Here is a 16,284-nt window from a genome sequence, read left to right on the forward strand (position 1 = left end):
TACATGCCTACCTAATTTTTCTGGCTGCACTGCGGGCGGCTGCAACAACTAAACAAAAGGCATGTACATGTGCCCATCCCCCTTCGAGATCATTACCTTGCCGCGGTGAAGGGGCTTGTGTATCACAATGAAGCAATGACCGCCGGCTATATGAGTGCCTCGGGGGTTGGCACACCAAAGATAATAAGGTCGTTGCTTCATTGTGGTCAGACCAAATTTGATCAGCTGGACAGTCACTGTTCTGTCATTCAGCTACATCAGCCGGGCGACCATATGGTCTGGAAAGCCAACATCACCTGCACTCTCGTCATGGATGCACCAGTCCAGCACGGCCGTCGCTACACAAACGGCTGTTTGCAGTCACTGCATACCTTTCACAGCATCTGTGACTGCACATTGTATTACACCTGGCAGGCAGTGCATACCTTAGACTTCAATGGATTGCAGACTTGGCCTGCATATGATTGTCGTGAAAGGAAATCTTTTGGACTGCTAACCATATAACAATTGCCCGCCATAACTGGTTCTCGTTAAAGTATTTAAAGTTAATTAATTTCAAATACACAGCAGGGCCTCGAAAGTCCTCCTCCTGTATTGTTATTTTTGGTCACTACCTCTGGACGGGCATGCCTGCCTGCTGCTCTCCTTGGATGTGTAGTGGTAGCCGTTTCTCAAGCTCCACACCGGATTCAAACCCTCATTCCCCGGCCATTACCCGGGGTCACAATGGCAGACTTGCCCGCCTCCATAGGATTCTCGTGAAAGGAATGTGGTGACCTCTTTGCCTGCCATAACTGGTTCTCGTTAAAGGATTTAAAGAGAATCTGTATTGTTAAAATCGCACAAAAGTAAACATACCAGTGCGTTAGGGGACATCTCCTATTACCCTCTGTCACAATTTCGCCGCTCCTCGCCGCATTAAAAGTGGTTAAAAACAGTTTTAAAAAGTTTGTTTATAAACAAACAAAATGGCCACCAAAACAGGAAGTAGGTTGATGTACAGTATGTCCACACATAGAAAATACATCCATACACAAGCAGGCTGTATACAGCCTTCCTTTTGAATCTCAAGAGATCATTTGTGTGTTTCTTTCCCCCTGCATCTCTCATGCACTGAAGTTTCAGGCTGCTCTTTTCTTCCTGCAAACAGCTTTGCCCTTGTCTGTAATTTCTCACTATGTGAAAGCCCAGCCAGCTCAGAGGACGATTTATCCAGCTTGTAAAAGATAAGAGAGAAGAGAGAAGCTGCTCTAATCTAAATAACACACAGGCAGTGTGTATATAGGGGCCTGGAAGGGGGAGTTCATAGCAGAACCACAACACTGAAGAACTTGGCAGCCTTCCAGACACAGGCTGACAAGTCTGACAAGAGAGAGATAAGTTGATTTATTACAGAGACTGTGATAGTACAAAGTGCTGCAGTAAGCCAGAACACATTCGAATAGCTTTTGGAACTTGTAGGATGATAAAAAACAGGATGCAATTTTTGTTACGGAGTCTCTTTAAGGTTAATTCATTTCAAATACACAGCAGGGCCTCGAAAGTCCTCCTCCTGTATTGTTATTTTTGGTCACTACTTTGGGACGGGCATGCCTGCCTGCTGCCCTCCTTGGATGTGTAGTGGTAGCCGTTTCTCAGGCTCCACACTGGATTCAAACCCTCATTTCCCGGCCATTACCCGGGGTCACAATGGCAGACTTGCCCTCCATAGGATTCTCATTGTAGCGGTACTGAACAAGTACACAGCAAGTAGAAAATGTAATTAAAAAAAAAACCGTAAGCTTTTTAACAATGCCATGGAAAGTTGATATGGCAGTCACACATTACCTGACATCACTGAGTGAGCAATCTTGCCATGTTGCGCAGTAGTCCAGCATGGCCGTCACTACACAAACAGCTGGTTGCAGTGCATTACACAGCGAGTTTGGTGTGTCAGTGCACTAATTACAATACCTGATTGATCTATACACATGCAAGATGTTTTAAAGCACGTTAGGCCTGCAATTTAGCATTCAATGGGATTTCTGCCCATAAAACGCTGCTTTGCGTCAAATCCAGATTTTTCCCTGGGACTTTTGGCATGTATCCCACTCCTCCAACTGGGGGTCCAGGTGTTGGACCCCTTGAAACATCTTTCCCATCACTTTTCTGGTCAGCATAAGTGTTTCTAGTTTTCCAAGTTCGCCTCCCCATTGAAGTCTATTGCGGTTCGCAAAAGTTCGCGCAAACCGAACCTTCCGCGAAGTTCGAGAACCAAAAATCGGAGGTTCGGCCCATCTTTACCTCTCTGCCAGACTCAGGCTGGACTTGGAGGAGTGACGTGCAAGGCCCACCTTTCTCCCTATACATGCCAGTCCTGGATCCCATACTAGTCGCCAGGATAATGTTGTTGCTAATGTGCAACAACTGACACTATCCAGAACCTTGTCATCCAAATCCAGACCAGAAACAAGCAAACATCTGCTCTGACCATCACTGTGACGCCAGGCGACGCCTAGTCGGCCAAAACGCAATTGCTGTCGGTTTGCGACACAAATCGTTAAACTGAGATGTGATATGTAATCTCCCTCTGACTAGGAGCAGCTGGGAGGTTTGGTCTTCCAGCTTCCTCCAGCCCCATAAGCCTGGATCACTCCCATGCCACCGTCCTCCGCTTCCTGGATCCGCCGGTACCGGGTCCCGTACTTTCAGCCAGTCGTCCAGTCGGCGGAAGAACGCGGCCAATTGTCCGCATCACAGAGGCTCCCGGCATACCCTTACGCATGCGGCTGCATAATGCGCAGCCGCACACGTAAGGATATGGAGGGAGCCCCTGATCATGCGGACAATTGGCCGCGTCCGCCGGAAGTGACGGGACCCGGTACCGGCGGATCCAGGAAGCGGAGGATTGCGGCGTGGGAGCGATCCAGGCTTATGGGGCTGGAGGAAGCCCCAGGTATGTATGAAATCTTTTTCTTTTTTAAGTCTCCTTCCTCTCTGGTTCCCTTTAAATGTTATGCAAGATACAAGTTCTGGTATTTTCTTGAGAACGGCTGAGCCATCACCAGGAGGGCAGTAGACAAGCAATATGTTTGTTTTTTTCAGATGAGAGTTGAGCTGCCAGAAATTCAAAAGAATGGGTGGGGCCTACAGCGAAGGGTTTGATGTTCAAACTGGATTTAAAGCATAGAGCTACCCCTCCTCCCTTGCAGTTTTGCCTCTCGCAGTTTAACACTGAGTAGTTTGCTGGCCCAGCAGCTTCCAGAGTGGGTGCAAAGTTCTGGTCCGAGAATGCCTCCGTAATTAAGGCTAGATCTGAAGCCTGTATTAGATTGTGAATAACTGCTGTTATGTTGTTTATAGTACTGACTTTGCAGAGTACTGCTTTAATTTTTCTTGCCAGAAGTTTGAAGCCTGTGTTCCTAGACCCCCGACTGGGGCCTGCATTCAGGAGTTTGGCAGCTATCAGGATGATGTCCCAAAGGGAGCCAAACGTCATCCTTAGTCTTAGTAATTTATGTCCAAATTACTAAAATGAATTTTATCCAGGAACTTATAGTATGCCATTGCACTTTGCAGTTTTGACTAAGCAATATCCCAAATAGAGATGTTAATTTCTTTTTTTAAGTCTACTTATGGTTAACTGTTTCATCTCTAAGTTGGATCAATTAGTGTTTGTGACTGTCAAAACTCTGTTAATGATGTTTCAATTATTTTTTTTCAGGCTCAGAATGTATTTATTCCCAAATATTCCTGATCCTTCAAATGCAACAATATTTGTTTCCAGTGACAACAAAAATGTAAGTACCATATGTGGGATATGTCTTTAAAATATCAGTGCTGTCATACAAAAAAATGTCTTACTAAAGTCTTAAAGTCTTACTAAGTTAATTTATTAGAAAAAGTTACTTGTGTTATAATTGGCCTCCTTGCCTTCAATTCCTTCAATTTCCAGTCTAAAATAGAAGCAAGTTGTGGCCACACACAAGCAAGGTGGCCACACACAATACAATAAAATGATCCAATTTTATGGCAATTTGATAAAAACGATCAGTTGTGCAGAAAAATCTAAAGCTTTTTTTTCATTCATTCCAGTTCAAATATCCTGTTTTTCTTTGATTGAGAGTGGTGGATTTCAATTGTAACGATTGGTGTCAGCAAGAACAGATTTTCTGATTATTGGTGATCTGCAGTATCACCAATATTACAGATGTTATACCTGATTATGTGGTGATCTGCAGAATCACCAATAATGCAAGTATAGCAAGACACAGGACAACCAGGTGTAAGATAAGTGTTTGGTGCCACAGTAAATATAGATAGAGATACCCACTATTCCAGAGGAGCTGGTAGAGGGAGGTATCTCTATAGAACACTGGAATCAGTACTCCAGCAGGCTGGAGACACAGAGGAACTAGTGATCGGTTCACCCGAGGAGCGGGTGATACACAGAAGAACGGAATGTAGCTTATCACCCGAGGAGCGGGTGATTCAGATAGTACTGTAGCTATCAACCTGAGGATTAGGTGTTTAAGACTGTACTGCAACTATCAACCTGAGAAGCAGGTGATTAAGACTGTACTGCAGCTATCAACCTGAGGAGCAGGTGATTAAGACTGTACTGCAGCTATCCACCTGAGAAGCAGGTGATTACTAAACTGTGAATCCCTTTTTTCGCCTTCCTCTGGATCAACAGGGATATGTGAGGGAGCAGGCTGGTGTTGTACTTTATACTGGTTGAACTCGATGGACGTATGTCTTTTTTCAACCAAAATAACTATGTAACTCACCAGAACTAATCTCACTGGTGAGGGTAGAAGAGTCAGACAAGCAGGATCGGCAACACACGGACAGATACGGTACAAAGACAGAAGACTGAATCAGAGTGAGGTATAAGCTGAGTCGGCAACAAGATCAGATAGGCATAGACACAGAATCAGGAGGCAGAAGAGTAGTCAAGGCTAGCAGAGGGTCATAACAAATAATACAATTCAATTGAGTACTTTAAGCTATCAACAGAATCTGGCTAAGTGTGGATCCCCAGCTCCTGCTGGTTCTAGCACACTTTCGGATCTGACTAGGGTCTGAGTGCTAACACGTAGCATTTGCAACAGCAGACAAAGAGCAACTGACAGACAGGTCCTATATATACTCAGAGCGATCCACAGCGCCGCCCCAGTCACTCAGCCAATCCGGAGCACTACTGGAGTCAGCTGACCGGCTGATCAGCTGACTCCCCTTCTACTTGCATAAAGGTCCTGTCGCCTGGCACACGCAGCCCTCAGTCTATGTGCAACTGAAGGACCAGGAAAAGCTCCAACATGTAACTGCGCGGCGGAGGCCGCCGGCTGGGACGCGGATATGGCCACCATGCCGCTCACCGCCGCCGCGGCCTCTCCGCTATCTATTACATCAATTTTTATGAAAATTGAATGGTGTAGGATAGATTGTCAATTTCTTGATATAGAGACCCAAGCAATTTTCTCAGAGTTTTCAATCATTTTTTTCTTGAAGGGAATTTTAAGTGGAAATAAATGTATGATATAATGAATTGTATGTGTAGTACAGCTAAGAAATAGAACATTAGTAGCAAAGAACCGAGTCTGACATTGTTTCCAGTACAACAAGAGTTAAGAAACCTTAGTTGTTATCAATGCAAAAGAGCTTCTCTGAGCTCTCTGACCCAACTTGGATCGGAGACAGTCCTATTTTCTGAAGCACTTATACAACAAAGAAACCGTTAGACACAGCTTGAGATAAGCTTTTACCGCAGGGGAGTTCAAAGGGTCAATAGCTCTGCTCTGTTTCATAGTTTAAAATACAGTGTGTAGTTTGTAATTGCAAATATCATAAAATGATGAAATGTTATAAGCAAAGCTATATAACTGAAAATAAAAAGATGAGACTCTTTTTCTTTGCTACTAATGTTCACAGTCATTTACAGTGGGGGAAATAGGTATTGAACACACCAATATTTTGCTTAGTAAATATATTTCTAATGGGGCTAGTGACAGAAAATTTACATCAGATCTCAGTAACAACCCAAGTAATCACAATCAGCGCATACAAAGAAATAAAACATTAATAACACGGAATAATTGCTGAACACATGAAAAACCGGAGATGCAACAAGGTATGGAAAGTCAATAAACTAGCTGAAATCTGTCAGTATTTAGAAAGCAATTTTGCCCCCTATCAGTGCAAAATACCTGTTATACATTACCTGTCCTGTTGCAGCCTCCGCGAGATGTCCCTTAACCTCCAGGCAGCTTCAATAAATATTTGCCGATTGAAAGATTTATATAGGCTTAGTGAACTCTGTTTCTCTACTTTTACAATCAAAGGTGCTATCTATCCTGATTTGTGAAGTTTATGTGAAGGTATTTGTTTATTTCATCCACTGTTAAGTAATCAGACCGGATCACCACCTGGGCCACTCTCCCCCCCACCCCCCCACCTCCGCCATTAAGGGCAGGGCCATTTTCGCTCTGCCTGTAGTCAGTGTTGGGAGAGGAGCGACAATGTTACAATGTTACAATGTAGGGAACCTAAACTGAGAAGGGTATGGATTTTTCCTTTAAAAATAATACCAGTTGCCTGACTCCCCTGCTGATCCTGTGTCTCTAATAATTTTAGCCACAGCCCCTGAACAAGCATGCGGATCAGGTGCTCTGAGTGAAGTCAGACTGGATTAGCTGCATGCTTGTTTCAGGTGTGCGATTCAGCCGCTACTGCAGCAAAAGAGATCATCAGGAGTGCCAAGCAACTGGTATTGTTTAAAAGGAAACATCCATATCCCTCTCAGTTAAGGTTTCCTTTAAGCTGCGCTGCTAAGCGTGAGTTAAAAAAAAATCAGCATGCGCATGCTACAAGTTGTGGTGCCATGTCTGTGTGCTCCTTTCTAAATTATGCTTGCTCCTTTCATCTGCTGTGTGATGTCAAGTAGCACGATCGCGATACTTCAGTAGTGCGGCGTTACTATGTTAATTCATGTAGTAGCGGCCACGCTAGTGAAGTATCATGATCGCGCTACTTCACATTGCGTGGCTGATGAAAGAAGCGTGCGTAACTTTGAAAAGAGCATGCAGTTAGGAGTGCACGCATCACAACACTACCGCTCGCAAATGTTCTTGCCATCAGATAAGAAAGAGGTGCAAGGCAGACAATCAGGCGACAGGCCACCACATGGTGTAATATCCCTGCCGTTGTTGCCTACTGTGAGCTTGAAGCTGTAAATGATGATGAGGGTGATTATGATGTGGTGATGAATGTCTCATGGGTGCCCACAAGAGAGGAACAAGTGGAGGAAAGTTCAGAGCAAGAGACCAAGCCTCGAAGAGGGAAAAAAGGATAGGAAGCAGGGAAAGGTTATGGGGACAGGAGGCAAACAGCAGGGTGTGGCTTCACCTGGGGTCAACCAGACACCACACCCCGTCTCTTCTAGTGGTACTATACCACCTCAACTAGGCTCTTTAGTGTGGTAATATTTCTGTGTCTGCTGCTGACAGAACTGATGCGATCTGCATCCTGTATCAAGAGAAACTTAGTTGCAGGAAGACCAGCACACATGTAGACAACTAGAGATGGCCCAAACGGTTCGGCCGCAAACTTATTCGCGAAAACTTCGGTGGTTCGCATTCGCGGTGAACCGTGAACTATATGTGAGTTCGACCTGCCCCCTGTACTACATACATCACAGTCAGCAGAAACAGGGTAGCCAATCAGGCTACACTTCCTCCTGGGGCCCCCCTTATAAAACGCAGGCAGCGTCAGCCTTTTCACTCACTCGTGTATCTGCAGTAATTAGATAAGGGAGAGAACCTGCTGACATAGGGAAAGCTTAGTTAGGCCCTTGTGTTAGGCTTGTTAGGTTGCTCCTTCTTGTTGATACGTATTGCTAATAAGTACTCCTCATCCTCAACAGCTCTTTTGAGAGCTAATGTTGTTCTTGTGATCTATTTTTATTTTTTGTGTGTGTGTGTGTCCCACAGACACTTGTGTTGCATATACAGCCCTGTCAGTCAGTCGAGGCTGCTGGACTTTGGCCCCTTGGTAATTCCTACTATGCCACTGCCAGGACCAGCACATTCAGTGACTACCTGTGTGTGTGACAGCTGTACATTTGTAATACCAATCACTGCATACCCACCTGTTCAGTGCACCTACCTACCTACGTCAGCGCAAGCAGTGTCACTGCACCTGTTGATGGTACCTGTGTGTGTGACAGCTGCACATTTGTAATACCAATCACTGCCTACCCACCTGTTCAGTGCACCTACCTACCTATGTGAGCGCACGCAGTGTCACTGCACCTGTTGACGGTACCTGTGTGTGTGAAAGCTGCACATTTGTAATACCAATCACTGCATACTCACCTGTTCAGTGCACCTACCTACCTACGTGAGTGCACGCAGTGTCACTGCACCTGTTCACGGTACCTGTTGGTGTGACAGCTGCACATTTGTAATACCAATCACTGCATACCTGTTCAGTAGTGCACCTACCTACGTGACCGCAAGCAGTGTTATATTATATACCAGTTACTGCACCTGTTCACGGTACCTGTGTGTGTGACAGCTGCACATTTGTAATACTAGCCATTGCATAATTGTTCACAGTACCTGTGTGACCGCACACTGTGTAATATACCAGTCCGTGCATACCTGTTAACTGCACCTGTGTGAAAGCTGCACATTGTATTGTAATACCTTTCACTGCACCTGTGTGACTGCACATTGTATTAGTCAAGTCAGTGCATACCTTTAACTTCATCCCCCCCTCCCGATATAGACAAAACAACAGGCAGAGGCAGAGCCAGAGCCAGAGGCAGACCCAGAGGCAGGCCACCCGGCAGGTCTGTTCGAGGTCATGCTAACGTGATTTTGTGCGGCCCTGGCCCAAAGTATAGTGCTCAGAAGAAGGTATGTCCCATCAACTCCCAAGATTGTCAGGACGTGGTTGACTATTTAACACAGAACATCTCATCTTCCGCAGCCACCAGCGCTACTACAAGCACCACATCCGCTGCATTTGACACTTCGCAGGAGTTATTTGGTGGGGAATTAACTGATTCACAGCCATTATTGTTACAAGATGAAGGTGCTAAGCAAGTTACAGCACCTCATATGTCTGAGTTAGGCGACACTATGGATGTAACGTGTGAGGAGGAGGATGATGAAGTACCTGCTGTTGGTGCAGTTTATGAGGTGTCTAAGGCAAGCGAAGCTGGGGAGGATGATTATGATGGTTATGATGATACGGATGCCACGTGGGATCCTAATAGACAAGATGACCAAGGGGACAGTTCAGAGGGGGAGTCAGAGAGGAGTAGGAGGAGACGAGTTCCTGAAAGAATCAGGGGGAGCTCGTCATCAGAAACAGCTGGTGGCAGTGTCCAGCTCCCTGTATTGCCACCTATGGACAGCCAGCCAACATGCCCTTCAACGTCAGCTGCTGAAGCCACCATAGTGCCCACACCCCTGAGCTCAGCGGTGTGGAAATTTTTTCGTGTCTGCCTCAGATCAGAGCAATGCCATCTGTTCTCTCTGCCGCCAAAAATTGACCCGTGAAAAACCAACAGCCGCGTAGGGACAACTGCCTTACGAAGGCACATGGAGAAAAGGCACAAACTGCAATGGGAAGTCCACCTGAGGAAAAGCAGCACACAAAAGAAAAGCCACCCTCCTTCTCCTCTTCCTCCTTCAGGTGCATCATCTTCAGCTGCTTTCTCCCTTGCACCTTCACAATCACAGCCACCCTCCTCCACTCCACCTCTCATCTTGAGTGGTTCCTGCTCCTCTGCACACAGCAGCAGCCAGGTGTCCGTGAGGGCAATCTTTGAGCGAAGAAGCCAATGTCTGGCAGTCACCCCCTTGCCCGGCATCTGACAGCTGATGTGGCGGAACTGTTAGCTTGCCAGCTGTTACCATACCAACTGGTGGACTTCTCCAAAAAGGCGATACCCAAACTGTACCGTGAAGTGAAAGGCAAGTGTTGTCATCTCTGGCACACAGCGTTGGGTCAAGGGTCCATCTGACCAGGGATGGTCGTAGTCAGCCAACTTCGCTACACTGGAACTACGCGTAGTTTTATGCAAATACGCTACACAATCTATGGCTATGTAATCAGAAACTTCACTACGTTTGCATTCCGTAGACTACGTGTTAAAATACGCAAGTTTCGCGCAGTGCGAAGCGTAATTGATGCAACCGCTTATGCCCGTATGCGGAAAAATTTCCGCAATAATCTTCAACCTATTTGCAAATATAAACTAATATAAGCGTACATTGCACCTTCCAATGCGGAATTGTATGCGTATAAAAGGGCAATAATATTTCTGCGCATGCGCAATGATCCATATAGATGCAGTTACCGCACGCGTAGTTGACTTCGCAATACATACGTCAACTACGCGTAGCGGGTGAAGCTTCGCATAGCGGGACTACGACTACGCAGAAATGCGTACGTGTAGTTCTTAAACTTCGCCTATGGGTAAATGCGTAGTTGCGTACTACGACGCGTAGATTCGCGCTGGCGTAGTTTACGAGCAACCCTGCATCTGACCACGGATGCCTAGTCTGCCAAGCACGGTCTGGGCAGGTAAATTACTTACACAGCCCATTGGGTCAACCTGGTGACTGCTGGCAAGCAGGGAGTACGTGGCTGTGCAGCGGACCTAGTTGTGACACCTCCACTGCTTGCAGACAGGCCTGCTGCCACCTCCTCTCCTCCTGCTACATCCTCTTTGCCGTCTTCGTCCTCCTCCTCCTTGGCTAAGTGCCAGTTCAACTCTACTGGTGCTGCGATCTTCTCTCCAGCTACACAGCCCCAGCTCCCCAGGGACTATGCTGCATGCCAGGTACGACGGTGTCACGCCATCTTAGACATGTCTTGCCTCAAATCGGAGAGTTACACTGGACCAGCTCTCCTGGCTGCTCTGAACAAACAGGTGGATCAGTGGCTGACCCCGCACCAACTAGATCGGCAACATGGTGTGTGACAATGGCAGCAATCTCATTTCGGCTTTGAGTTTGGGAAAGTTGACAAATGTACCCTGCATGGCACATGTGCTGAATCTCATAAATCAGAGATTTGGGTCTAATTACCCAGGCCTACAGGACGTCCTAAAGCAGTCCAGGAAGGTGTGTGGGCATTTCAGGCGGTCTTACACGGCCATGGCATGCTTTGCCGATATTCAGCGGAGAAACAACTTGCCGGTGAGACGCTTGATTTGCGATAGCCCGACTCGCTGGGATTCAACGCTCCTGATGTTCAACCTCCTGCTACAACAGGAGAAAGCCGTCAAACAGTATCTCTACAACTACAGTCAAAGGACATGCTCTGGGGAGCTGGGGATGTTCTGGCAGAAGTACTGGACACTCATGCGAAATGCCTGCAGGCTCATGGTGAGTCGCAGTGAAGGCGCCATCAGCGACTTGATCCCATATGCTTTCTTCCTGCCGTGCGTAGAGCGGTGGATCAAGCTGTGGAGGAGCAGCAGGCCTACTGTCACCTCCTCTCCTCCTGCTGCATCCTCTTCACTGTCATCCTCCTCCTCCTCCTCCTTGGCTGAGTGGCAGTTCAACTCTACTGGTGCTGCAATTTTCTCTCCAGCTACACAGCCCCAGCTCCCCAGGGCCTATGCTGCATGCAAGGTACGGCGGTGTCATGCCATCTTAGACTTGTCTTGCCTCAAAGTGGAGAGTCACACTGGAGCAGCTCTCCTGGCTGCTCTGAACAAACAGGTGGATCAGTGGCTGACCCCGCACCAACTGGAGATCGGCAACGTGGTGTGTGACAATGGCAGCAATCTAATTTCGGCTTTGAATTTGGGAAAGTTGACACATGTACTGAATGGCACATGTACTGAAAGTTGACCCATGTACATGTGCACGGCACATGTGCTGAATCTAATAATTCGGAGATGTGTGTCTGTCACAGGGCCCCTAGTGGCCGGACCGCAAAATGCCTTCCAATCGGTTTCAGCACACAGACCATGAAAATCTGTGGTCGCAATCGGTGCACAGAAACCGCTGGAATTTTGGCAGCAGACCGACTAGAAGGGAACCTGTGAGTTACGGTAATTACAAATTACACACTATTTCAGGGTATAACTGCCACCACTTCTGTTATCATGGGACAGAGGCACCCACTGACTGGCTGAGTCTAGACCTGCAAATAAAAATGGTTAAACACACTCTATTCTGTCTAGCTAGCAATAATAGTAGTGACTCTTCAGAAGTCGGGGTTCAGTTTGTGCGGCTGAATAGCAGGGTAGCTGAATAAACAAATGGCGTTAGCGTTGTTTATTAAAACGCAATATAAATAATTAATATATACAGAAAATCATTAAAATCAACAATTATAGAAACATTAATAGCCAGTATGAAAATAAAAGGGAGAAAATACTTAGGTTCGTGGAAATATGTCCTTCTGGGAAAACTCATAAAGTTCTTGGTTTCAGTTCAGTTCAGTTCAGTAGCAAAGTCCAAACAAGCCAGGTGCCAGCATGTCCTCAAGCTGGCAAGGATGTAATCAGGATGATGTTTCAAAATGGAGGACATTGATTTTGGGTCCTCTGCCATTCTTATACCCCTGATCCAGTAGGAGGGAGTGAGGGCGGGAACCGCACACCCCCTTAGAACATGAGATGAGTCCTCCCCCTTCCCCTGGGGACCAAAAATCATATCTAACCATATATGGGCTCTATCTCACAGAACCGTACAGGTCAGGGCAGATTTACTAACATTTTCAGGTCCGTCCCGATTTACCCAGCACCCTGATACCAAACATTAGGGGTAGGACCCCTGTGGTATCATCAGGGCACTTTTGAACTGTCTAACTGGCAACCCTTTCCTCAGAAGGTTCTGAAACTTTTCCAGTACCAGCGCCAGGCAAAGCCCGGCATGCTCTGTGAGTTTGGAGAGCCTGCCAGCCTGGCAACACAGGAAATATGACACATACAGCAGTTTATGGAATATTATATACATCTAGGAATTACAGCAGGTCAGTGCTAGGTGAAGGCTCTTTGAAGCTAGAACAGCAGGCGACGTGTCGGCTTTCCTGCTGTGATCGGGGTCGGGGAGTCTCACTCTCCCTCCTCTAAACTGGTTCTGTCAGGCTACTTATCTGACTTCATCTGATGGATGGGCCCTTAGCACAGCTGGGTGCCTGGGACACTCTGCTGAAGGCTTCCTGCCATTTGACGAAAGGAAAAAAAACTGTCTTTTAAAAGAAGGAATGTCATTCTGTTTGCTGCAATGACTGCACAAATCTAACTAGGAAGCGAATAGAAAATGGACTGCGTGAATCTTTCCGATTCGCCTGCGTTTCTCACGGCTGTTCTGTGACACCTCCCTCCAAGAGAAAAGGCCTCAGCCAGGCATCAACAAGATGTGTGGCATTGCCGCTGATCTGGCTGCCGGGTCTCGAGCTGCCGGTACGGCGGGATAACTCATTGGAGCCTGTGGCTCGGTTCACCTGGACAGGTCGCTGTCCGCTACCCCCAGGTTTGACTCGACATGGACCTTTCTGGACAGGGCGTTTGCGCCACTGCGTTCGGATGTGGCGTCTGCCAGGACTGCTGACAATGGCAGTAGGTTGGGTAGGTCAACAGCCAGCCCTCGCAGGGGTTTCCTGGTAAGTGGCTGTGGACCTAAGGGAACCCCGCGGGAATCCCTGGACCTTCCCAGCTCCTGACAGATGGCACATGCTTTGCAGTATTTTGCTACATCCCTGCTCATCCTGGGCCAATAAAATTGTTTCCGAATACAGGCAAGTGTCTTGTGGACACCTGAGTGCCCTGTCAGAGGATTACCATGTGCGGATTTCAGCACATGTCCCCTGAACGCACTCGGGACCACAAGCCATTTGGTGTTCGCATGTGATCTACCGGTAGTGGGCTGCACAGCCTTGCTTTACAGTCTCCCACCTTCCCAGTACACCTTGAAAGCAGCCCCGTCAGCAAGGGGCTCAGAGACTTGCTGCCTGAGCGCCTCCAGGCTTGGGTCACTTTGTAGCGCTTGCTGTGAATACAGCGCTGTCAGTTCCAGCCAGCTGGCTCATGTCACATGAAGTCAGCGGCTGAAGGTTCTCACTTCTGGGGTCAGCACTGAATGAAGAGTCCAGCGCTGAGCCCACAATCCTGGCAGCACCACAGCATTAGCATTAGAATAATTGACATTCGTCACATCATTGACACATGCCTTAATGACAGTGACAGGTACAGACACATTTTCATTACAGACAGTTTGTACATTAAACACAGGTACCTTTGAAGCAGGCACTGTTGAACCCGGTACCCTTGAACTGGGCTCATGCAACCCACCTCCCCCTGGTGCTCCCCCAAGTGTGTAAAGTACCTGGTGGTGGGTGGAGAGTCCGTCTTCTTCCGTGAGCGACAAGGCGGTTGTGGCAGGGAACAAAAAGGGTTGCGCATGTTAACAGGTAATAGTTTACACTATCTAGGTTCAATGTAATGTTTTCTACATCATATTATGTATACTCCGGCCCCCCATTAGTTTGAAGTATGTTGACCCGGCCTTGACCAAAATAGTTTGGGGACCCCTGTATTAGTAGGTTGGGAGTCCTTTTGTATGTTATGCTATGGGTTGGGTATGGTGATGATTGCAGTGTTTGGATTGGGAGGAGGAGGAGGGAGGGGAATGGTTTTTGGGTTGATTATGTTTTGTATTATGAAAATTTTGTAAACATGGGGTTCATGGAATTGTTCTATTTTCTTCAATACATTATATAAAAAAGGAGAAAAAGTGAATTGTCAATAGCATAATAATAACAACACTATTGTGCTCTTATATTTTAGATTGTAAACCCAAAACATTTGATTGACACCAGCTCTGAAAACAAACAAATGGACACCCTCACAATAGAAAGCAGTTTGGATATGAAGTACATCAGCATGATTGCTAGCGACACTGAGCGCAATCAAATGGATCCAACTTGCATAATTCCTAACAATGATATTTCTGAAATGGCTGAATCAGAGCTTGAGAATGACCTACAATCTGAATACCGGAAACAAGTTGTGGTTGTTATAACACCAGAAAAGGAAGCCTTGATACCAGAGTTCAATAAACTAAAAGACGACAATTTAAAAGAAAACCATTCCTTACTGAGCATTTGTGAATAGTGATTTATCTTGATGTATCAAATATATATACATTTTTACTACGGTTTTATTTGGATGGATCAAGCCTTGAAATTTCAAGCACTTTACGCCATAACCCGAAATAAGAAATTGCCACTGTTCTGGAGTGTCATCTTCTTCTTCCTGATGCTTTAAGAAAAACTGTATGTGTTAAAAAAATACTTTTGGAATGTTGCAATACAATACAATCAATGCCACGCTTAGTCTAAACTAATTGCATAACAAATAGCTATACCAGGTGTTACAAAATAGTGCAGGTGCTGTGCCTTTGTTTCAACTACATAATGTTCAAATAAATATAAATAACGTATCGTGTAAATAGTCCATGCTGTTGGCCCTCAGATAGGTCGTGTAAAAATATGTCTGTTGCTAAATATACTTGTCTGCTGCTTACATAGGTGTACCACCCCACCACCACACACACAACAATTGGGGACTCACCAAATTGAGACCGGATTTAGCTGTGCAGATGGGAGGTTTAGGTTGTCCCTCACCACAAGCAACCACTTAGTTTCAGAGCCCCAGCCCCCAGCACAATCACTTCAGACAAACAGAAGCCTCCATTGTATAAAAACATCACAGCTTTTTATTTACAGAAAAGGTTCCAATTAAACCATCACAATCACATGTGGAATACCAATACACACTTGAGCTACATGTGGACTCTCACCTTAGGCTTATGGCTCCTGTGACTTAGACGCATCTCTCTCTCTCTACTCCGAGTGCAGTGTCTTGGATCTCCGCTACATATGCTAGATCATGTCACCAGTTCATCCAGACCACTGGTGAGTCCCCCACTGTTGGGTGTGATGCTGGGCTATCACTTGTGTAAGCAGCTGACAAATATATATATCCACTTCAGCCCACAGAGGAATTTTTACATTTCAGTGCTCCTCCCATTCATTCCCTGATAACGGTATCACTACTTATTACACCTAAATGATCTAGAACTTTTTCAGGACAAATTAGGGTGTTTTTTTTAGCAAGTATTTTATTCTCTATGCATTTTAAAGTGAACAAAAATAAAAAATACACTATTTCTCCATTTCCATTCACTTTAGTTTTAAAATAAACAATGCTACCGTAGATAGAAAATACACATTTTATGGAAAGGAAAGCCCATTTGCCATAATGACTTC

General features: G+C 46.1%; 1 protein-coding gene across 5 annotated transcripts in view; it reads left to right on the top strand.

The window, feature by feature from the left end:
* IL12RB1 (interleukin 12 receptor subunit beta 1) overlaps positions 1-16,083 on the top strand; it is a 485,568-nt gene extending 469,485 nt beyond the window's left edge. For all 5 annotated transcript variants that reach the window (XM_068233781.1, XM_068233782.1, XM_068233779.1 and 2 more), the window contains 2 exons: positions 3,704-3,779; positions 14,801-16,083. In XM_068233781.1, coding sequence (XP_068089882.1) covers positions 3,704-3,779; positions 14,801-15,127 — 403 coding nt within the window. In that variant the 3' untranslated portion in view covers positions 15,128-16,083. The remainder of the gene's footprint in view (positions 1-3,703; positions 3,780-14,800) is intronic.
* Positions 16,084-16,284: the final 201 nt, after the last annotated feature.

This window comes from Hyperolius riggenbachi, chromosome 1 (assembly GCF_040937935.1).
Source record: "Hyperolius riggenbachi isolate aHypRig1 chromosome 1, aHypRig1.pri, whole genome shotgun sequence".
In the NCBI taxonomy this organism is placed as follows: domain Eukaryota; kingdom Metazoa; phylum Chordata; class Amphibia; order Anura; family Hyperoliidae; genus Hyperolius; species Hyperolius riggenbachi.